The sequence below is a fragment of the Rhinolophus sinicus genome, chromosome 3, assembly GCF_057876585.1.
Source record: "Rhinolophus sinicus isolate RSI-liver-muscle chromosome 3, RSI-T2T, whole genome shotgun sequence".
Lineage (NCBI taxonomy): Eukaryota > Metazoa > Chordata > Mammalia > Chiroptera > Rhinolophidae > Rhinolophus > Rhinolophus sinicus.
The window spans coordinates 158,467,671-158,493,051 of record NC_142503.1 but is presented as its reverse complement, the minus strand read 5'-3'; the positions used below and the strand labels follow the sequence as shown (position 1 = coordinate 158,493,051).

Sequence of the window (25,381 nt, the reverse complement as noted above, 5' to 3'; positions counted from 1 at the left end):
TTTTCTGACTATAGTATGTCAGGCAGCAGAAGTACAATGAAAAAGAATAAAGGTAAGGATACAGCAAGTAACCAAGATTAGAGGCATGTTTTTTTTAATACATTAGGGGTAGAGAAATCAGGGGATGCCTCTCTCATCTGGTTACATATGAGCAGTAAGGGAGCACACCATTTCGATATCTGGAAGAAGAAGACTCTAGAGAGAGGAAATGTTAAGTTCAAAGACCCTAAAGTAGAGGTGTGTGTTTGACGTGTATGGAAGTGGAATAAGCAAGAGGGTTAGCAGTGGGAGATGAGGTCAGAAAAGTAATGGGAAGATAGATTGTGTAGTATCATTTAGATCATGATGAAGAATCTGACTATTATTCTGAGTGACATGAGAAGCCATGGTGGGAGGGGGGAGAACTTACATATCTTAGAAAGATAATGTTGGCTGCTGGGTGGAGAAAACACACTGTAGGAAAGCAAGGATAGAAACCGGGAGACTAGTTGGAAGGCTACTGTAATAATCCTAGCAAGAGATAATAGTGGTAGGAAAAGAGTGGTGAGAGGTGGTTCGTTTCTTACAATAGTTTGAGGAAGAGCCAACAAGATTTGTGGGTAAATTTGGTGGATGGTCTGAAAGAAAAGGAAGGATTAAGAATGACTGCAAAGTTTCTGTCATGAGCTACTTGTAGAACAGCTTTCATTTATTGACATTGGAAAAACTATAGAAGGAGCAAGTTTCACAGGAAATCAAGAATTCAGTTGTGGGTAAATTTGAAATGCCTAAAAGACATCCAACCAATTAGATATGAGCCTGAAGTTCAGGACAGAGGCCAGGGCTGAAGATACACACTTGGGCTTCATCAACATAAGGTGGTGTACAAAGCCATGGAATTACAAAAGCGCTTAGGAATTAAATTGAGACCGGCTCTGAGGACTGGCCCCAAGGCACTCCAAATTCAGAAGTCAGAAAGATGAGAAGAAACCAGTCAAGAGATGAGAAGGTGCAGACAGTCAGCCAGCAATGGAACCCAGAGAATGGTATCCCTGCACCCCTGAATGTTGCTGTTACAGCTCCCGTACTAGCAAGTGCAGTATCTTGCACAGAGTAGGTATTCAAAAAAACATGTGACTGATTTCAAAAATAATACTTGGGGACAAATGTAATTAATTCTAATATTGGCTCTTTGAAATTTCAAAGATGGCTCTAGGACCATCCACACAAAGCGAGAGGCATGCTCACCTTCATCTAAATCCTAATGAGAATTTATTAAAAGATCCAGCCCGAACAACAAACTAAATTTCTCTAAGAATCTTTAAAAATGAGAAAGAAAGGAAAAGAAAAATTTGAAGACAAAATGTTAAAAAGTCCTACACTCACACAGGACATAAGGGAGAAACAACCTGTGTTCACATTCCAACATCTGGACTCCCACACAAGTTTATGTCATGCGTAAATCAATTGCATCTGTATTTTACAATGTTTACTGAAATTATTTATGCTTAGAATTTCAAATTCTAGGAGAACCAAGAAAATATGAATCGTTCCAGCTGACTCCTGTTCATAAAATAAATAACCTAGAGCTGATCATATATTTTCTGATAAAGCTTGTACAATCTCATACAATTAAAGTAGACATCTAAGTTCTATGGCGCTATTCTGCATGTTAATTCCTGAATACATTCTAATCAAGTTATTTTAAATTATGAGCACAAAGAATTTATAATAGGGAGTATCTTGTGCTTCTCTAGTGATTGTGAGGTGGAATGTAATTTAAGAATAGAGAGGCTGACCAATGATCCAACTGTAAATATTTCATACTTCAGCATAACTGATATTGTTAAAATGTCAATTTCTTAGCAAAACAGTCATCAAAATGAGTAGGAAAACACCTTTTGTGCTTTTTTTTTGCCTCATGGAGCAAGGATCTCATGTATGTAATTGCATGTATGATGATTTTTAATCACAATGGCAAAACAAGAACATTGAAATGACAGTATTGCCACTGTCCTGTGAAGGGGGCAAGGCAATTCTTTCATATATCATGTGGAAAAAATGTCACTGACTTAAGTTCTACTTCTTACATAACATTTCAGAGAAGGTTGGTGAAAAGAGGGACACGATCACTCTGTAAACTATTCATACAGTGCTATCAACTGTTGGAAAATTCTCTAAATGGATGGGAAACCTAAGAGAATAATTCAGTCACTAAAATGGTGAAAGCAATAGTTAAGAGTTTGTGTAAGAAACAATCAGTAATTAGAGAGCAATGGTCTTATTCTAGGTAAACAGGAAAGAATGTGATGCTTACTTATTTTGCTCCCTTGGTCTCTTAGAGGATAGGTAGGAGGCAAGAAAAAAGGTGACCAAAGACTATTTAAAAATAAATAAAAGTTACAAATGCATCTGTGTTATTAGCTTGCTTCAGGCATAGTAATGGCTTTCTAAAATTATAAAATTGATTCTGTTTTTCAGGCACAGAATTCACAGCTTGTGGGATTATCCTGGGTTTCCTGATTTTCTATTCTCCGAATGCCCTTCCAGGAGGATGTCCATCAGAGACAGGGCGAAGGAAAGGAGACAAGGTTAAAGAGAAACCTCTCTGAGATCTGATTCATTATGACAAAAAGTTTGATTAGGAAGAGACAAACCATTGGCTAAAATAAAATTTTTGATTAGTTGCCCATTTTAATTGTCTATGTAGCTCTTAATTCTTGCTAACAGAGAAAGTTAAGAGTTGGCCATACTGAGATTTAATTAAATCTACTTCTTTATCAAAAAAAGGTGTCTGTTAAAGCCAGTATGATGTAAGTTCATTGGTTTCCATAGTTACAGATGCTGTTTTCTTGCTCTCTAGATGACATTTTATTTATTGACCAAAAAAAAAATAACTCCGATTTTATGTAAATTTAGAATAACAAATGGAAGTCTTTTTCCAACTTTTCCATTCCAAGGTTTTGTACACTTGGCACAAAAGAAAATTAAAACAAAAAGGAATGGAGATGATTGAAATTACAGGGTTAAATGTACCACTAGGAGATACCCAGCTTCAAGTGATACATTTTGAGTCTACCTAAAATAAGGAACCTGAAAAAAAAAAATTTAAAAAATAAGGAACGTGAGAGTCGGTTGTATTACATTGTCAAAAGATTAGAAGGCTGAACAATTCTGAAGACAACACCCAACAGGTAGAACCCTTCTTTGCCTTTATAAAAGTCAAATGCATCAATGCATGTGAGTATATACATAAACAAAACAAAAATCTTTTGTTACCCTGTAAGATTAATTTAAGACTCTCTCGATGTCATCTTTTAATACAACATGTTTTCAGTCACCAAATGTAAACTAGCTGTGGTTCTGTTAATGAAAAACTCTAAACAAGTTTTTACTGCTTGATCTTTTTAGAGATTTATTCTCTTGGTAGGTTTCTTTAGGGGTGGATTTTACCGATATGTCACATACTAAAATAGCCATCCACAGAAAAAATTCAAATAGTTTCAGGGAAATCAACACTGACAGTTGTTGCCTTCCATAATAGATAAACACATTAGCCAGGCTCTAGCTGTTAAAATAGGAAATCCAAAATAAACAGCAGTTGTAAAAAGAAGCTTTTATGTAAACTGTACTAGTTCAAATAACAGTCTCTGCCAACCTTCCTTCTGCCTAAAAACCCATTACAGATGCTTGGCAACTGATTGCAAAATAATGTGCAGTGAAGCAATAGGCACCCACCCCAAGACTGTTTAAGTATCAAACCAAACATGTTACTAGGTCACAGATATTAACAACTTTTTCAAGGTGATGATCCTAATAGGGCTCACAAACCAACCTAACACATGATACGGAGAACTTGGCTGGGTCAGAAAGATGTCTAGACCTGCCTCCAGACTCCCACACCTGCCTCAGTGACTGTGGTCATCACTGCCTCCGTATTTCTTCCGTAAGTTGATGCAGCCTGGTTCAAGCCTCTAACACTCCCTATATCAACTAGAGTAATGTCTTTTAATATATGGCTTAAACACCTTTGAGATCAAGGAAGCTACCGTCATAGTGATCTCTTGATCAAAGGTTCTGAAAGAATGTAATGGGCAAAACAGAGAGGCAAGAGAAATAAAGCCTAATGATAAGAATGAAAGAAATGGAGCAGTCAGGCAGTACATGTGGGGACAAACAGGAATTCCTCGAGGAATAACTATTAATAGCTAGGCAACTTCCCTCCTGAAATGGTTTCATTACAATGTAATCTCTGATCAGAGGTCACTAATAATGAATCACTTTCTAAAATCAGACACAAAAATGGCTATTTCAGAAAACTTCCTTCTATAATACTAATAATTAATATTCTATTGTATTTCATAGTTTGTAAAAAGTTTTTATAGAGAGAAGCTACTTGATTTGCACAAACATTTGTAAGGCAGATATTCTTATTATCCCCATTTTAAAGAAACAAAAAGGAAGGTTTGGTTATATTAACAACTGCTTCAAGATTCTTATCTGATAAGCATTGGAGTGGGAAGTGGATTCAAGTTCTGTGAAGCCAAATCCATTGCCTGTCCCCATAAACCTGTGTGAACACAAACTGACTGCTTCTAAATCCTCTAACTCTAGTTGTCTTCAAGGTTCTCTGAATGTGGTCAGTGCTGATTTTTAAAAAGCAATAGGGAAAAATCAATGGAATGACTCTCTTTTCAGAGTTGCATTAACTTTTTCAGGCCGCTGGAGTACAATTTACTAAATTACCTTTCCTAGAACACTAAATAGGACCCTAGTGGGTCAAAGAGTAAACGCACCTCTGAAAAGTGAGCCATTTATTCCCTTCTTTCCTGTAGTACCAGATGTCATATGTCCCCTATGACAGAAATATTAACCCATTTCCATTGAAATCTCAAGAAATTGTCCAACACTAGAGAAAATAAGTATGGGGAAGCTTCCCTGGGGGGGAAAAAAAAGGAAAAAAAACCAACTCTTTTCTATAACACTACCCATAATACTGTTGAAAAGTCAACATGTACTTATATGAAAATATGTTTTTCATTCATTGGGAATTGTTTTTAACCCGAACCTCAAAACAGAATAAAATATAAATTCAAAGCTGATGGTTTTCAGGAGGGAGATGCACAGGATATCATGATGGCTAGTTTCATCCTGTAATGCAGTATTTAAAAAATAAGCTCAAGAATTCATCTTGCTTATAAGACATACATCGCAAACAGTTGTTCTTTCACACATCTCCTTATACTACAGGGTATCCCTTTGCCTGAAAAAAAAAAATTTCCTTGGCTAACAAGTATATTATTACTTCTAATCTATATAAAAGCATACATCTGAATACATTTTTGAGTTGCCCTAGTATCAAGAGCTACTGAGTTAACATTTGAGAGACACTTTAACAAAGCCAAACTTTAAGTTTTCAGCATTGTTAGTCCCTTACTCTTCTGGAAGATGGCTATGCAATGAAAATAAGACAACTTTAATTTAAAAATCATCCAGCTTCTAATTAAACTGCCATAGGCAGCTGGTTGGATAAGTTTTAATCAGTTTCAATCACCTATTGATTGGTATACTGAAGCCTAAAAAATTAAAAGTAAAAGATGATTGGGGAATTGCCCCATCTCAGAACAACAGTAGAGGCCTCTGTAAATAACTCCTCTTTTAACCATCAGCTAAATGAACACTTCAATACTGCAGTACAAAGTCTTCTGCAAAATTACTTTAACTAACAAGCAGAAATTTATCAGCTTCAGCCAAAATCAATGCTGAAATCAATTTGAACACTGGTTGTGTCTAAAGGGGCTCATTGGCAATTTAGGGAAATTACACCATGTAAATGCCTGTGCTTTAATTGAACAGTTTCATCAACTAGGCTGTGATTGCTGTCCATTCATTTATTTACTTTCGCTGCAGCTACCATTCTGCAAAGGAATAGCTTTTGTCAGGCTGAAGAGAGGCACTTTGTCTTCATTTTGTGCACTTTTGTGCATAACAGACTTCATGAAATGGGCGTATCATGACGAGGGGCAAAACAAACCAGGAACGACTATTTCTTTTAACATTAAAACTGAACACCACTCAAACTACCATCAGACCTTCCACCATCTGGAAACAGTCGGGTTTAAACCCCGAAACAAGAAGGAATTTGAGTGACCTCCCTGCACAGGGCACTGTGCCTCTTCTCTATTTTGAGGAGCTATGCTCTGGACAACACAAGCAAAGTGTTTGGATTCTAAACTCAATTCCACAATGTTGTTGTTTTTCTTTTTTTTGAGATATCTTTAGAGACTTGCAAAAATATATAAATTGTATTAGAACATTCTCTTCAAAAATTAAGCAGCATTTTGTTGTATAGCCTCAAGATTAGTCACGAAAAGGTGCTATTCTGCAATCCATTCAAGAGATTAAGGCTTAAAGATGTCACATATACTGTTAAAGTAAAATTAATGGAAGGAGGGAGGAATTGGGGACTGGGTGGGAAGAGGAAAACTAACATCTTTTTAAGGACCAGGAGCCAAAACACCAACAAGATTCCCAAGTTGATTTAAATACACACAGAAATGCACTCACCGAATCATGGGAAATAAAAAAAAAAAAGATATAATTTCTGGAGACTCATATGCTGAAGTGATTGAAGCTAACATTTTGGACATTCATCAGTTATTTCAAAGATTACAAGTTCCAGGGAAGGAGGGAAGAAGGAAGAAGCTGTTTGTTCATACAGGTCACCTGTAAGGTACATGCACCTGATGCAAAAATAAAAAATACAACTGTAGTGTATTTGCTAGAAAATACCAGCAGAAATCCTTAGGCTCGCACATAGTCTGCTTACATTAGCTCCTCACAGGACCAAAATGTAGTTATTCACTAGAAGGGCACTGGGAAGAGACTAAGAAATAAAAGTATGAGTTTCAGTGGTGATACCTCCTCTACCCAGCTACATCCCAATATTGCTGAGGGATAACCCTGGACATGTAATGGTGGTCCAGTTTGGAAACGGAAATGCAGCCACTGATTCTGAGCAGCTCCTGCATTTTGGGTGTATGTACACAGGCAGGGCCTTGAAACATTTTACTCGGACTTCCAGGGAAGCAGGGAAATTTCTCATTTGCCCTTTCAGTCAGTGACCGAGCTGCTATACACTGCAAAACTAAGAATTACCTTGAGAAAAAGCTGGCAGGGAGAAGAAATGGTACAGAAACTTAGTACATGTGTTTATGGTAAAAATTCATTCTGTAATTTTATCCCATGTATCATTTTCTCTACCACTATAAAATTTCATTAGCTATATAAATTTTGTTGCTGAGACATTGTACAAATATATTTTATTCATAATTTTTAGGTAACTTTTCTGAAAACTTAATTATGGTTTAATCAGAGCTTTATGTTTATTGACTAAGTATACTGTTACATTTCGCTGCTACAGTTAGCAGTTGTAATAGAATCAGTATGTTTGAGACCTTTACACAATACATATTTTCCAAATACACTAAGCTTGTTAAAATGCTATATTGATTATGCCCTAAAGCAAGTTCTAATTTTGTCTGAACATTTTTCATTTCATTATTTGAATTCACAACACAAAAACCAGTACTTAGCAGTAATACTGTACATTCTTTTTCTTTCTTTTGTAATGCTGACTAGGAAAAGTATGGAAATTCTAAAGTCAAGAGGATCACATAATACAAAGTCACACTTAAAAAACAAATTAATGTTTAAAAAAATTTATGATTAATCTCCACAGCCTCTCTTGCTATTTCCCCTCTAATTTAGTAATCTGCTTCTCTCATTCACCGTTAGTGCACAAATCAGAACCTAAACATATATCACTCCAGTAAGGCAGCAATTTAATGGAAACATGGTCTCTTATATCAAAGTAACCAACAACACAGCAATGAAAAAAACTGTGGCAGAAAGTTATACACAGTAAATGCCTTTTGGACTTCCCAGTGAATTATTTTCCAAAAAAGCAATTTAAGTAAATACCCTAGATGGTATGGTATACAAATATTTGCTTGTGCTATATGCCAACCAAGAGACTACAATTTTCTAACACATCAGATACTGTAAAACAGCTGAAGAAAAAAATTAATGTGCCTTATAAATCAAGAAATGCACTGCCTCCACTAGCATAGCCATATAATTAATTTAGGTATTTGATTATTAAATTCTAGGTTTTTGATAAGTAAAGAGACCCAAAGGATAAACCAAATAAGTTTTGTTGCAATAATTCTGTCAGCCAAGGAATGGCTATTTAAACATCTACTAAAAAGTCTCTAAAATTAACAACTAGAGATGGCTCATCATTGACTTTCAGAATTATATATTAATTTATATCTTACATCCAAAAATAATTTGGGTTAAAAATTAGGAAACTCAAGGGAGTGAACGGCAAACAGAAAAACCCTGGCTTGAGAAGTGGTCCCAAGTACTGATCTAGGAGTCAGAAGACCTGAGTTTAGTCTTTTTTTTTCCTCCCTAGCTCTTATATGAAGGTATAACTGACAAATAAAAATGGCATGTATTTAAGTGCACAACTTGATGTTTGTTCTTGAGTTCCAGTCTTGATTTGACTTTGGGCATGCCACTTAACCCTTCTAAGCTTTATTTTCTCACTGGTTAAAAAACGGGTAACCATACTGACCAGGCCTTCTTAGCATGAGCTTAGCAAGGTCTCAAAGATCCGGCGTGATCAAGCCCTGCCCATCCCTCTGCTCTCCCCTGAGCTCGCACCACTCCAACCATGCTGGCCTAGACACTGGCCTAGACATGTTCACACCCACCTTAGGGCTTTTGCCAAGAGTGGTTCCTTCGGCCTGGAAGGTTCATCTCCCAGATTTCCCCATGACTGGCTCTTTCCTGTCCTGCAGGGCTCAGCTCAAACATTGCCTTCTCAGATAAGCCTTGCTGACCACTTATTTTACAGTCTTTACAGCCCTTATGAGGTCTGATAGCATCTTACTTTTGTATTCATTTCCTTATTGTCTGCTTGCACCACTAGTGTAAGGCCAGGAGCACAGGGAACTTGTCCGGTAAATATTTGTTCAATGAATAAATAAATCTACAATAAGACAAAATTTAAAAGAACAAAACCAAGCAACACCTGACAATATTTTTATGATAGCTGGATGCTGAATTTAGATCTGGAACTTCAGACTTGAGAGTCATGTCATGTCCAAGTCTAAGCGGGAATTCGTTTCTCAGTGGTTCTGAACAACAATCACGTCATGCTGCCTAAGGTAGGAGAGTTCACACCTCCCAGGGCCACCCAGCAATGGACAACACTTCGTGTCCACCCTTAGGTTGGGAAGCATCTGCCTGTGCAGGTTAATCCCTGCAATGCTGACTAAGTGGTCGCAGTAGGTAAGGCACGGTGCTGGGCCCTATGCAATGCCCATGCAGGTGACCTGGACACGACCCCCACTTGTCTGTGCACAGAGTTTCACCTCCCTCGGGACACAGGCCCAATGAGAGCCAGGCTGGCCCTGACAGCCAGCACACGGCCCTTCACACAGCACATGCTCAGAACACGCTGTTCAACAAATGGATGGAGGAGGACTGGACAGGCACAATTTCTAAACCCCTTATTATTCTCTCCGTGATCCTCTGGGTGGTCTCTGAACTATCCACAGCTCTGTCAACTCAGTATCCAGAACCAGACACTTTTAAATCCAAAACTGGCAAACTGCAAGATGAAGTCAAATCTGGATGTCATACCCTCCTAATGCAGCCAAAGAATAGATTTCAAGAGGAAACCAGATCTCTTCCACCCTTTAAAAACAGAAGTGTGCTAATGTTATCTGCTCACAGCCACTTCTGCTAGGGACTTTAAATTTATTTACGAAGAAAGCATTCTTAATAAAATAAAATATTAGGAAGAAGTCTTGCCACTTCAAACTATTTTTCCCTGAAAGGAGATGGTGCTGAAATACTTAGATTCAGCAAATTCTTACTTGAAATATTACCATAATGTATTGATTTTTAACAGACTCAATTGACTGAAAAGTTGTTTGTATAGCAATATTGGCCAAACCAATATACTAGAACAATTTTGTTACCCATAGTAATCAAGTACATTTCTGAAGTATAATTATACTGTCATAAAAATAAAGCCAAGATACACTTTTCCAAGCAATAAAACAATAGAGGCTATAAAACAGGAAGAGGAATAGGCTAAATAAATGAGATTTTAAAAAATGAAATTTAATGTCGTTCAAAAGCACCACTGCCTCCTCTTCCTTCCCTTAAGCCAAGGTTAGCAGAAAATGATCAATACTTCAATCTCAATAAACTATTTCAATAATAGTTAATTCAGGTGGAAACAGAGTCTGAAAATCTCTGCTCAGCGACCTGTGACATCCTGTCATGTTGGTTGAATGCCAATAATCCATCATTGCCATAATGGATATGAGCATGTGTGAAGTTATACAAATGTGGAGGGGGGAAGCAAATGTGGGAAAGGTGTAGAGGATCACGAGCTCAGGTTCATTCTTTAGAGTCTAATCAATACAATACACATTACTGTATGAAACAAACCTATAACAGTGAATGCTGAGAGAAGAGGGAAACATACATAATTAATTTTATTTGACAAATACTCATTGATTTTTCAGAAAATATTAATATCCTTGCTTGTCATGTGATACTATAATGCCATCCAGCCATATACAAGTATTTAATTTTGCATTAAGATCATGTCTTGTTTGCTTGTTAAAAATAAGATCTTGGCTGCAAGGAAAAGGCTCTTCATTTGATTGGAAATTTAAAGTTACAATAAATCAAACCATCACCTTACTCTTGGGTCAATATCAAAACCATGTAAAAACGACTCTTAATTTACAAGATGCATTTCAAGGAAAACATATAAAGGTGTGGGGTTCTTGATACAGTTACTAGAGAAGCTGGGGTCAGACCTACTGCGGTTTAGGTTTGGCACCTGGTTCAGGTAGGTTGGTGGAAGAAGAAGTGAGAGTTTTCCAGGTACTTTATGGTTCCCAATATTTTTATCAAAGACGCTTTTTATCGTTTTCTCCTCAGGAATCCCATGATTTGAAATATTCTATTTACTAAACAGCATTTAAAAAGACAATTAATGTGTTTTCCCATTTTATACAACTGACCACCAGAGCTTCTAATTTTCATGAAATAAATCATGTAACTATAATGAGTTGATCTAATTCCCGCTCCAAAACACAAATGTAATGTTTTAGTCAGCCTGTACAGCCGTATCACAAGGACAGAACAGAACTTAACAGTTCATGTGATCTCATCTACCATCTTCAAGGACCATCCTCACCCTACTGCCCAACAAATACTTCATAAAATAAGTACGATAACATAAAGGACGAGAGACCAACATCTTGGAGAATTATTATCCTTTCCCTCTTCTTGTTGTCTCTAGATAGGTCAAATTAATTATTAAATAATAGTATATAACCAATTTTCAAAACATCACATAGGCAGTATATATGCTACCCATTATATCACTGAGAAAATTACCTAAATCCAAGTGAGACCCTTATTGTACTGTAGGAAGCAGCTAGAGATATAGAACTCACTACTGTTTTCAAACACCTAGAGATGAGAATACACGGCCAAAAAAGCTGACAACTTTTCTTAGTCTGAATAATCTGCTTTAAGGAAAAAATAATATAAAAGATGATGCTTAAGTGCTTGTCTAATTGATGTAGCATGACTTAAGTCCTAACAGTTAAATATCACTTCATTTCTGGACCCAAAGCTTAAGTGATTTCATCAAACTGAGGAAGGAGCAAAGAACCTGAGTGACTAGCCTTCATTATCATAGAATGTTTCCAAAGTAACTGAGGCTGTTAATTACTTTCATCCCAATATCATATATTACACAAGAAAAGAGGATAGTAACTAGTACCATGTTTCCCTGAAAATAAGACCTAGCCAGACCAACAGCTCTAATGCATCTTTTGGAGCAAACATTAATATAAGACCCGGTCTTATGTTATACTATATAAGACCCTGTATTATATGTTATGTTATGTTATATTATATTTTATATTATATTACACTGTATTATATTACATAAGACCCAGTCTTATATTAAAATAAGACCAGGTATAATGTAATACCTGGTCTTATTTTATTAATTTTTGCTCCAAAAGACGCATTAGAGCTGATGGTACGGTTAGGTCATATTTTCAGGGAGACACGGTATGTTGGGTTAATGGACTCTAAGTACTCAAAATTTTAACATTTGAAAGAAAATTAATCATTCAAATATATGCCCTTAGTTTAGAAATTCCTATTCTCCTTGCTTAATGTTCTAAAACAATTATGCAGCCTCTAAACTACTCAGGTTCTAAAACTAGCTAGATATGGGAAGGACCCAATTAAAAAGCCCTACTAAAACCTGCATTACAAAAACCTCCACTTGCCTCATTCTCATTTCAGCCAACACGAATAAGGCATCTATTCTATCCTAGTACTGTGCTGGGTACACTAGAAAACACAATGGACTCTGCTTGACCTTGAGAAATAACACTGCCTGGGGGAAAACACACAGTGAAAGGAAGAGGTACCTGAAGAGTTCTGGCTTTGCCACTGAATGGCCACAGGAATGTGAGCCCTAGCTTTCTCCAGTGGTAAAACAGGCTTAATGTTATACCAGTAATTAAAACATACACTACAATAAAAGAGGAAACACTTCAAAACTTTAAAAAAAATCATTGTATGCAAGATAATATAAGATATAATAAAAAGTCATATTCATGAGACAACTGGAGACTAGAACAGGAGTATCCTGTGCATCATAATATAACATAGAATTTCTCAAAGTTAATTCAACACAACCCTAATTCTATGAGATGTTTATAGGTATATCTCAAAAAAAGAATACTATGACCAAGTAAGCATAAGAAGCACAGGGCTCAACGAGTTTTCTGTTACTAGTACTACCATTACTGGTAGCTAACATTTGGTGTCAGTCACAGTGGTAAGCCTTTTCTATGAAACATGTCATTTAACCTCACAACTTTGTGAGACAGATATTATTATCCCAATTTTACAGCTGGTGGAACTGAGGCAGAAGACATTACATAACTTTCCCAAGGTCGCACAACTATTAGTGACAGATGCTGGATTCAATCTCAGAGCTCCCACGCTTACCCACAACACAAACTGTTCTCTACTTTTTCAAAGTTTTTGAAATTGAGGTGACTCTGTCAGAGGAGAATAAAACATGCATCTTTCCTGAATTAATTTTTTGGGGAGCAACTTGTAGCACTTTGAGAAATGGAGCAATAATGAAAGTGCATTCATTTCCTTTTGTTAAATTATTCTTCCTTCTAGGCTTGGGCTATCCATTAGTCTTAGGTATTTCCTTTACGATCGCTCCATGTCATCCAAATTAGTAATCCAAGAAACACCAACTTAAAATGATCAGCCTAGGTTACTATCATAATACAGAGGAGCTCAGCAGGGGACTACACACAGAATCCACATTTGGTTTAAATATCTGGGTGCAGAACTTCATACTGCATTAATTAGGGAGAACATCATGAGTTAAGGGGTGAAAATGTGATCAACTATTAAGTAACATACATTGCAATTTATCCCTTGAAAATCACAACATCCCATCAAGTGGAGCAAATAAGACCAAAATATTAAATTTTTGCTTTGCATTTGTTAGCTTTATTATATTTTATAAGAAAAAAATTAAATAGGCCCATTAAGCAGTTTTGTTACCAATGAGTGGATTTTCCAATATTTTCTTCATCTAGTTTATGTAGCATAGCCTGTAATGTAATCATTTTGTTTGAAAAAAAAGTCACAATTTTTATAGTCAACACCATTAAGGTAAAGTTAGTGTAGGAGAAAGTCAATCGCAACACATCAAACACTTAGTTTTATAGAGACTTTAGTAAAGTGGATTTTCATTTCTTGAAGATCATACCATTTCTCTGTGCTGAACTAAAAGCCAGGGACATAAGAACAACATACACTGGAGCCCAGGCAGACATGAAGGCCAATGGTCAATGACAAATGGTTCTGCATTTTGGTATCTTCATATTCTCTCCCATTAAGAATCACCTAGGCAATAGGACAAATGAAATGCCTTCCTTTGATAAGAAATGTACTATGTAAAATAAAATACTAAAATGATCATGATACTGCCACTCATCCTCCATAAATCACTGTCAAAAACATACTAAATCTTACAACATGCAAATTGAGCCTAAATGGTAGCTAAATGAACTCTTAGGATAAGCTGCTAATGTCACCGCAGTGTTCTAGCAAATTAAAGAATTTGTGCTAAGGACATGTGGGATGATGTTCCCTTGGATATTATGGCCCTAATAAAAGGAGAAGTTCCAGCCATGCTTCTTGCTAAAAACAACATTAACCAGGCAAATGGAAAGTTATTATTTAATGGGTACAGGGTTTCAGGTTTGCAAGGTGAAAAGAGTTATGGAGATGGATGGTGTTGATAGTTGCACAACAATGTGAATATACTTCATACCACTGAACTATAGACTTAAACATGATTGAGATGGTAATTTTATGTTATATATATTTTATCACAATTAAAAATATTTTTAAAAATACTAACATAATTTTGTTGTAATTTTTCCTTGCTGGGTGGGCATGTTATTTCCACTTCACTGTATCTCCCCCCCTTTTTAATAAACCTATGTTTTAAGATAAAAGATTAGAATTTTAACATATAGGATATTATTTCTAGTAAAAATTATCTTTTTTTGAGGGGGTGGTCTTATGTTTTCTCCCTTCTAGAATAAAACAGAATAGTAAATTCACAATAGGCCTTCAATTAAAAAATACAACCATGCTTGAGAGTTAAACATTTGGTGAAATAGCACAAATAAGAAATGGGTTGGGAGTCTAAAGAAATGTTTTTGGATTTCGTTTGAAGCCAGTAAAAAGAATCCAAAGAATTGCTAAAAATCTTCCCTGTATTATTATATCTGGCTATCAGAATAAAAGCATTAAGAAGAGAGGTTGAGGCTTTGAAAACTGCTCTCTCTAGGGAACTCAATAGAAGCAAACTGGAGTATACATGTTCCTTTTTTCTTTCCTTTCTAAGGGCACCTGCACCCATAAACCTTCAGAACAGGTGAGAGTAAGGAGGAGAAGACTAAGATGAAGAGCTGCTATTTAGACAGTACTGGGGGCTGCACGGGCAGGAAAGCTGGGATGATGCAGGGAAGGCCAACAGGAGCTTCCCACTCGGTAGACACATTAGGCTCAACTATTTTAAGGGTAAGGCCCAGGCACTGTGTAAGAAACATGTCATCACTTAATTCTCTGAATTATCAGTGGAAGGACTTAACATTCAGACCTACTAGTCACAATACCCAGTCATCTGTAGGAAAAAATAATCCAAATATGCAAACATAAGTTCATAAAGAACTACATTCAGGAGAAAGAACTCACATCCTAGCTCTACCTGCAGAGAGGACGGAAGCCCTGGGTTGGGGGCTGGAGCAGATGACTCTGAAGGACCGTCTAACGCAGAGAAATCTAATTCTATGCTAAGGCTGCATTTACATGTGCAGGTTGTTCTAGGATTTTAGGCTGTGACCCTTCGTGGTCAAAGGACAATAGGGCAATTTTTACCTGTATTCATGTGCTTAGTTAGAACTTAAAATTCTAAGAACATCAGTAATCAATTAGAAAATAAATTATTTTACACCTTTAAAAACATACATTCGTATCAATGTTAAAATATCTAAGGTAAAAACACAATCATGTGACGCAGGGCTAGCATATGTATGGAAAACAGCTCTCTGGAGGAAAGCTTTATTACTCCCTCAGGGCTTTCTTACAGAGTATGGATTTTTTAATTCCTAGTGGAATATTTTTCATACACCATTGCAGACTATTAAGTACCAGATATTACATTATGTAGTTTAAACTTTGCACTACTGCATGAGAAAGACTTCCCTGTCGAGAGAACTATTTTTTATGGTTAGCATTTTTTAATATGAAAATGAACACTCCTTTAGGGTAAGATCACTGCTACCAGAATTTGGGGGAATTTTATAACTTAACATATTCATCAATGTGTAGAAATTCTCTCAGGGGAGTAGGGTGCGGAGAGAAGGAAATACAACAGGAAGAAGGCTTTTTAATAACTTATGTCGACACAGGGCAAAGCAATGGTATTTATAAGGTTTGTCTTCCACTGGGCATAGCTGTAAACAGGCAGGGGACTAACATAGGGTACTAGCAAGTTAAAAAAAATATCACGGTGTTAAAGAACAAAGGAAAAAATACATTAAACTTCAGGCCAGTTAAAGGTACACCTGCTAATGGTGGACTATTAACGGTTCACCCAGGAGAGATGCAGACTCAGAAATATTAAAAAGGCTATATAAATGCACTTTTCCAAGTAATTCCTGAGGAAATAAGTGCCTTGCAGAATTTTGGAGTCAAATGTGGAAATAAAATCTAAGCACTGATGGTCATTTAAAAATCTTTGCCATGGAGAACTGGGTTACCCACATGTGGCAAAAGTGGACAGAAAGTTTAAACAAAATTGACTACTCACTTGTAGACTGTGCCTCCGTTGCCATGACCAAGTGTGTCTCGATACCGTATGTCTTGTTCATTCATCTCCACAAGAAAGAAAGAAAAACAAAAAGGGTGTCATGCTGTGGACGGAAATGTCAAGGAAAAGCAACTCTGGGCCATAAACAACACGCAGTCTGGGTCATTTCAAGTTCAGCTGCAAGAACGAGAAGATCAATACAACATTTGCTGTCCAATTTATAAAAGACGATACCAAGGGACAAAGTGATGGAAAGTTTAATGACAATTTGTTTGCCTGGGTCATTTCATTAAAGTTTGATAAAAGGTGTCAAAATGGAATGATATAACATAGCTCAAAAGGGTCAGGTCAGAGATACCGATAAGAACACAGTCTCCAGTACTGCATATAACCAATGCCAAACAGCACTGCACGGAACCAAAGGCAAACTTGGGAAGACAACACATGCACACAGGCACACACCCAGTAATCTAATTCATGATTTGTAAATAAATCAGCCCCTGAAACCTCCTCAGGTGACCCTATAATTAACATTAAACAAACCGAATAATGTTACTGATTTTCCTAGAGTAGATACAGCTTTTCTTTGGAAATGATAAGTCAGTATACAGCAACAACTGGGTAGAAATCACACTATGCTGATAGAAAAGTACCAAATCAGTGCACTTTAATGCACATATAATCAAGTATTATAATGCGGAAAGGAAAACATATAAGCATGTGATTCTTTAAAACCATTTTCATAATCTCATATGCAAAAGCATATGCATTTTCCCATGTTCTATAAAACTATTATACCACAAATACTACTCTCATTTGTATCGTGAATAGTAGTGATTTTAGTGTCCTCAAAATAATGTTTTAGAGTTTTAAAGAACTCCCTAAATAATTATTTATCAAATGGCTTTAAGACTAGTTAGATTATATTTGATGCATTCAGTAATTTTCTACACATTGGTCCAGTTGCTTAAAAATTAACTGCCAACTTTGTTCACTAAGTGGCTTCAATAAAAGTGTTATTTTCCATATAGCTAAAGCTTGGGGAAAGCCATACAAAGCCCTGAAAAAAAATCAATTTCCAGTGAATTGTACTGCCTTGCGTGGGCAGAGAATGGATGGAGTTTTTAATTCAATATCACCTGGAAAAAAAATAGTTTGCTTTCAGACCATTATAGTATAGCTTTAACTATTTTGCTCTACTCTAAACTTCCAACAATTGAATAAAGCAAGGCTTCATTTATCAAGGGAAATATTTTTCTTCTATACATTTCTGAGGTTGAAGCTTCAGAGAGCTGTGATAATTAGGAATACAGGGCAGGTAACAAAAACAGCTTCCTTTCCAAGCTGTTTTGCCAATCCCTAACAGAATATTGACAGATTAATGTGCAAAGGCCAATTCTGCACCCAATTTAATTGTAGTACAACCTGATTAATGCAATTTGTGATTAGCTAATTACTATATTTAGGTTCAGTGGAGAAATGACAGACAAGTCAGAAAAACTGGCAACAATTTCCCTAATTCAGGGAAATTCTGTTCTTTACTACCTATATATTACTAATACAGAAAAAAATAAATATTTTAACCTGTATAAAAGAAAACCTCATTATTCTGGACCAAGTGATAAATTTTAAGACAGCATGAAAAAAAGCAGCACATAAAAGAACTTGAGATGCTAAACTAGCAGAGTTGCTATTGGGTTTACTTTGATGGATGGGTATGAAGGACAGATACGTAAGTAGCAGTTATCTATTGGCGAGTACAAATAGGCTAAGTCCTTTCGAACCTTTTTCTAGGTGTCTAAACATGACTCTAATAACCTAATTTGTACCATTAACTTGCCCAACAAGCTGCAGCCTCATCATGCCTCAAAGTAAATGTTTAGGAGACAGCTACTTCACTGAAGTCCACAAGTTCTGAATTACTGGCACTGAGATGTAAGAGTAAGCAGAAAGTAGCTATGGAGCCTATAGGAGCTGGGCTCTAGAGGGGCACAGTCTGTTGTCGCATGCCCTCCACCCCCACCACTCCATCAGGGCCTTCCATGTAAGAGGACTAGCGGTGTCCTCTCAGGAAAACATACACACCAAGGCATGTTGATATTACTCCTTCCAATAATACACTGGGAAAGACCTAGGACTTTGGAGGGAGGACTGGACTTTGTGGTATTTTGTTGGAGAAAGAGAAGACAAAGGGCTAAGTATGGCATGTCTCTGAGCAGCTTCAACCATTATAATCCCAACATTCTAGTCTTTTTACGTCTACCCACTAGGTTGAAAAGAGAAGTGGAGCAGCCACCCACCCAGCATTCCCAGCACTCCCATCTAAGCAGGAGTGGTAGGCATCCAAAGAGTCAGAAGGTAGAGAATGCTGCCTGGGTCAGGCGTGTGTGCGTGTGTGTGTGTGTGTGTGTGTGTGTGTACTCGCATGCATGTGTGCCTCTGTGCACATACACATGCACTAAGCACTATGGGAGCAGATTCAAGGATGGAAGTTTGGAATCCCTCAGATAGTAAGGAAAGTTGTAAGTGTCTCATAGAGATAAATGGTTTTGAAGAACAAGTTCTAGAACCATGTCCCTTAAAAAGACAGTATCCATTTAAAAAAATGGTTCAAGTATTTCTATGGTGTTTTAAAGTTTTGTAGACCTTTTCCTGGCATATGAACTTACTGATTTTGATATTTAAAAATGCAAGATTCTTTTTCTTATTTGAATTTTCTAATATTTATATGATATACAAATATTCACGTAAACGAAGTTTTACAAAGAAAACTATTAGAGCTGACCTCATGAATTGATTACAAAATTTTCAGAATTTCATATCTCTGATCAAAATGTGTTACTTTAATTGATCTCAACTATGAAGAAAATCATTAAGGGGAACCACAAACAGTTAATAACATGTTTGCCTTCTTAGTTTAAATAAGCATATTAATCCAACTTCTCAAAATGAAACACAGGAAGAGTGCTCCTTCTGATACAAAAGTGGGGTTGAGAGCCAGAGTACAACATTTAATTATTATAGTTAGAATCGGGTATCATAAAAATCACTGAATTTCACAGCATCTTAAGCTCAACTCACTTAGGTCATATAACTTGTCAACAACAACTAGTCAAGGCTAGAACTCATCTTTCAGTATCCGCTATCTTAGCAGCTGACCTCACGTGTAAGTACGGAGGAACGTCCTCTCTATCCTTGGTCGCTGGCTCACAGGAAGAAAAGCAATCAACTGAAGGGCACTCACAAGTCAAAAGCAATTTCATTAGCTATGGTATTTGCTTTTAAGAAGGGACTTGTTTTTAAAATCACATAGCTTTCTATATAAAAAAGAAGTGAAATAAAGTTTTTATTCAATAAAGTTAAATAAAATTTAAATATAACTCAGTTGCCTTATTTTGACTAAAAAAAGAACAAATAAAAGGCAGAATAACCGATGTGAGGATGGAGAAAGAAAAGGCCATGAGAGTTACAATTATGTGTCAACTGCCAAGACGGCAAATGACCTGGGAGAAATGACTGGTATTGGCTCTGCTCCTGCTGAAAGAGAGGCAAGGGCTGTGAAAGAAATGTAGACATGACAACCCAGGGCGGAAAGGGTGTGTTTGTGTGGGTAGAGGAGGGTGTCATGTAGTTTAGACTTACATACACAGTCTCATTTATGCTTTGGTCTTCGTATGGGACCTAACATGAACCATAAGAATCTAAGATTTTATATACTGGTGATAATACAGTTTTTAAAGCTAATTTTACAGGAAAATACCTATTTTTCTTCCTCTTCCTTTCCCCCCCCTAAACTTAAAAAGTTTTTCTAAAGGCATCTGAAGTTCTCAAAATATCAGCCAAACATGCAGCAGGGTCAGAATTAGTTCTAGATCTGTGACTTCTCAGTACATTTATACTTGATTTACCAGGAATAAGAAAATACTGTCACAAAATCTAAAAAATAAAAAGAGGAAAACCAACTTTAGAGATGCAAAGGTCAACGTCACACATCCTTGGAGTGACTGTGCACTAATTCCTTTAAATTGACCCATTGGACCATTTTAATCAGTTTCAAATCAAGGGCCAATGTTAAAACAGATGATACTGTACTAAAAATGAAGTGGGAAAAACACATCCAGAAAATACATCAGTGGTACTGATTTATAGTTCTAAATAAAACATGCCAAAAATACCTTGATTATTTTTTTTTAAGCTGGAAAAAAGGAATCCTCCATCATAAAGCAATAACAAAAAAACACTGTCTCCATTCCAAACACCAAATGTTAAACTTTTTTAAAAAGTGCTTGATTTAATATAATATTAATGAAATTAATGGAAAAATGAAATGGAATTCAATTATACATCAGCAAAGAAAATATTCTTTGTTTATTGTCTGCCTGGGTTAAGAAGAATCAGTATCTATCGCTTATAAATCATTAAAATAAAAATGCTCAATTAATCCTTATTTTATATGTAAAGGTCTGACAGAAACTAGTCCTATCACTAGAACTTTGCTTCACAAATCGAAGCAATAATGGTTTCAGAAAGCAGTCACACTCTATGAGCAGACAATTGGAGAGATTTAGTAAATCCTACTTTATAGAGCAGAGACTAATCGGAAAACACAAGCCAGTCAAATGTTTCTTATGAACTGTTGACACTATATCAATGCTGAATCAATTGGTGGCATTTACTCTGAGTGACAGAAAAGAAATAAATATTTATATCACATAACCTATATCAATGAACCCAGGCAGAAAGCTATTTCTAACCTGTCAATATTTGATTATCTTGAAGAATCATGTCCCTTTCTTTTAATGATTAATATGAATTCCTTATTAAATCTAAGTGGAGGCCAGTGGAAAGGCAAATCATTATTAATGCTTGAGAGCATAAACCACTAAAACAAAAAACTATGCTCAAGTGTTAAAGTATCGTTAAATGTGACTTACATCTTCCATATCAAGTGGTGTCAGTGTTCAGTCCAGAAATTTATTGACGCCCACAACCGAGCATTACCTTCACTGCAATGTAATCTCACTCACTCCTTAGTTACTCTACAGCACCAAGGAATTGAGGAATTAGTAGAAGGAAGTATTTTGAAGATTTCCAAAGGTAGAGTTGTTTTGTTTTGTTTGTTTTTGTGAATGAAAGTAAATATTTTTAAAAAGGCTAATTCTTAAAAGAAAGAAAATGCCATACTGTTTAATGTGTATGTGTGTGTGTGTGTGTGGGGGGGGGGGGTACCATATTCCCAAGGGAAAGCAATAAATATCGTTAGGTGTCAAAAACCACTGCCATGACAATCTTCCACCGCAGAGAACCTCATAACTGAGACCACTAAGATATTTATGGTACTAGGTTTGTTGTCAAAACATTAGGAACATTTCAGAATCTTTACTTTCGCAGTAGAAATAAACTGCTTTTCATTTTTGAAAGAGAAATGTATGACAGGTTATTTTCCATTGCCTGGGTTGAACAAATGTAGTTAAAGCTTCTTAATTTATGTCACTTTTGAAATGTATTTTCCAGCTGAAGAACATAAATGACACATACATACATTACATAAATTACAATTAGTAACTTAATGTTGAACATACATAAATATCCTAGGCTCACTATTTCTGCTTTTAGTCAGGTTTGTTTCATACTGATTCTGAACACATACAAGGCACTAGGGGGACATATGCAGACATGTGGACCTCAATCTAAACAAACATTTGGCTGCTTAAAGTGAAAAGCATTAGATGCATACGATCTATAACTCTCAGGCCATCGAGACTACACGTACAGCACCCGATTCTCCTTAGCTGTATATGCAACGTTTAAGGAGTAGAATTCACACATTCTGGATGACGATCAGATGTTAGAACCAGACCAACTTACTTCTTCTAATTGTGTTCAAGGGATTGTGTGCTAAATAAGTACGGCTTCCAGAAGCACTACCATACAGTCACCATTTTAAGGTACACACATCTATCAGGCCACAAAGTTACAGGTGATATTAAAGGACAAGCATGAGGAGCCAGCTTTGTCTTCTTGACATGCTCCCCTACAAGCACTTGATTCATGAAATGCCAATGAGGCTTGGAGAGGTCAGCGTGTGGAGGCACTGAATAAGCATCTGAGATAATTAAGATTTCAGCCTTCGAAACATGGACGGGAAGTGAACAGCAGTTAAGAAAATCAATAAGAGTCTTTTATTTGCAGTGACACAGATGTCTCAGTCAATAGAGCCTAATAGGCAGGCTTAATCGCAATGGACAGGCGCCTGCCTCCGAGGTTATCAAAGGGCTTCCTCTATAACAAACATTAAAACACATTTATGTTGCTATTGAGGAATCGAGGACCCTGTAGGTAGCTTAATTTACCAGTGTATGTGTAAAAGCGCTATACTATTTCAGATGTGTCCATTTACTTGAATCAAAATTAGTGAGAAATAACTGGCCTGCAGGCCCGTTTGTCCCTCACTGGCTGGGTTAGGTCATGCAGCTTTAGATGGCCAGTCAACCAGGCAAACCAGGGCTCCTAAAACCCAGGAATTTTAAATGCCAAAGATCTGCTGTTACTGTTTGCCTGAAAAGCCAGTGTTAGTTTCAGGACAAAAGAACTCTGCTAAGGTGAGAAAGTAACAGTTTTTTTTTTTTCCTTCCCAAAGATAATGAAAGAAACAGTCACCTCAGGATACAGGGCCATTTCGACAACCCATGGGCTGACACACTTGTTCAGAACTGATTAACTTTTTTTAAACTGAGATGGCAGCAGGGTGTGTGCATGGTACTTCAATCTGCTGGGAGTGAAACCCATTAGCACAGTTTGAAAAACGTGCTGCAAATTGTTCTGCCAATCAAATTAAGCCATGTAATTCATTTATGACAAGAAGACATTCACAGACTCTTTATCTGCTTATTAAGTTTATGGATACAAAAACTAGACAGTAATAAGTTACTACTATCAGAAATATCAATATGCAGTGACACCTACCTGGCCATTGGCCAATATTTTTTTCAGTTCCGCAGAAGACTTCTTCAAGCTGAAAAGGGAAGACATAGTTTTTAATGACAAGATCATCGACACCTTTGAACACCACTGAAAATCCCAGACTAAAACACAGCTTTATTTTAGGTATAGACGTGGACGACATTCTTTACAGCTTTCTCCCTGTATAATATTTTTTCAAAAGTAACTGGCCAAATGGCAAAGGTATTAATAAAGAGACTAAAACTCCATTAATAATTTATTGCATGGACTACTTCAGTGACTTTTTTGGGCCGTTAGTTCTGCTGCCTTTGGGTAACCTCTCAGGGGCTAGTTTATGTGGACTCTTCATCTACTAAATGCAAAGCACTTAACAATGCACTCTTAGCACGTTCACAGCAAACGAAGATTACAAAACTTCAAGAGATTAAAAAAAAATCCTGATCTTTTACTAGAGTAGAGTTACAATTCAGCTTCCTGGGAAGCAGATGTGTAGGAGAAATAAATCCTGGTACTCACTAGCCATGAGCTCTGGGACAAGTTACTAACCATACTCTCTGAACCACGATTTCCTCTTTCTATAAAATGTGGAAAATATCAACTTTATAAGGCAACCAAGAAAATTAAATATTACAAAAAACCCTAGCTTTTTATAGGGCTACTATGTATCTTGCACATAGTAGGAGTTAAATAAATTGCAGCTGCTTTCTCTTCCCTCGCCTGTAGGTATGAGACACAGCTTCCAGAGTTATTTAAGGAATATGAAAATGTTCTTTTCTGGACATATATGACTATGCAAACATTCATGGCCCAGGGACGCTCTGAAGTCCTCCTAGCTTTATAATCAGTTACACCTGTATACTTCTGTCCAGTTAGTAGAGGGGCGTATAAAACGGTACCTTCTCCCATCAACGTCCAATTTGAAATTTAAAGCTTGTTAGCTTTATTCTTTATCTACTCTGACACTCTACCCATCTACCAAATTAACTCTCTTCCCTGCATCACTCATCTGCGTAGATGTCTTTCATTCCATCACACCCTCCCTGAGACTGGAAGCTCCCTGAGAACGCAGACCACATTTTACCTATCTACGTATTCCATTCTCTTCCCACCCTTGAACCTAGCCCAGTGCCTTGGCATGTGTTAAGTGTCTGAACAATGGTGGTCGTTGTTCTGGTTATTATATGGTGGTAACAGACACACACACACACACACACACACACACACACACACACTCATTTAATAAGTTATATTTGAGAAAATCTCAGACTTCAAGTTTGACCACACTCACCTTTCCAAGTTATAATTATTCTTTTTTTTTCTAAATATGTCCTAAAATTCATATGCATGTATGGCCAAATGCAGACCATGGAGCCTTAGTACCAACTTTCCCCAGATTTTATAAAACATGTCCTCAACCAAGTGTTCTAAACTTTAATAATGTCCTCCCAAGTCTAAGAATACATGCACTGAAGTGGCAGTTAAGAATTTTATAGAATGGGACTAAAGCTGAAACATACACCAAAAAATAAACACCTGCTTAAAATCAGTCCAGTTAAAAAGCAAACCAATAGCAGCTACCATTTATTGAGTGATGACCACATGCCAGGCACAGTGCTAAATGCTGCTACGTGTTATCCTGATTTAATCCTCATAGTTATTTCTAATTTATAAAGGAAACTAAGGTACAGACAGACCTTGTTCAAAGTCTATTTCTCTTAATACACACTTTTTTTTCCTGAGAAACATTTAGATCCTTCTATTGCCACAGATGACACCCAATTTAATAGTTTGCAATTATTGTAAAAACAGAAATAACCAAACAATGCCCAGGCAATGTTTCTCAACAGATATTCTATCATGTCATACAACTTGAAATAATAACATTTTGATTCATTGCAT

At 36.6% G+C, this 25,381-nt stretch overlaps 1 protein-coding gene across 12 annotated transcripts in view; it reads right to left on the bottom strand.

Moving 5' to 3' along the window:
* Positions 1–25,381, bottom strand: part of MAP2K5 (mitogen-activated protein kinase kinase 5) — a 228,882-nt gene that overhangs the window by 159,048 nt on the left and 44,453 nt on the right. For all 12 annotated transcript variants that reach the window (XR_012494694.2, XR_002136832.3, XR_016020872.1 and 9 more), the window contains exons 7-8: positions 23,486–23,534; positions 16,520–16,584 (exon numbers count right to left, since the gene is read on the bottom strand). Coding sequence is in view for 9 of the 12 variants with exons in the window: in XM_074327515.2 (XP_074183616.1) it covers positions 16,520–16,584; positions 23,486–23,534 (114 nt within the window). In the remaining 3 variants the exon portion in view is untranslated. The remainder of the gene's footprint in view (positions 1–16,519; positions 16,585–23,485; positions 23,535–25,381) is intronic.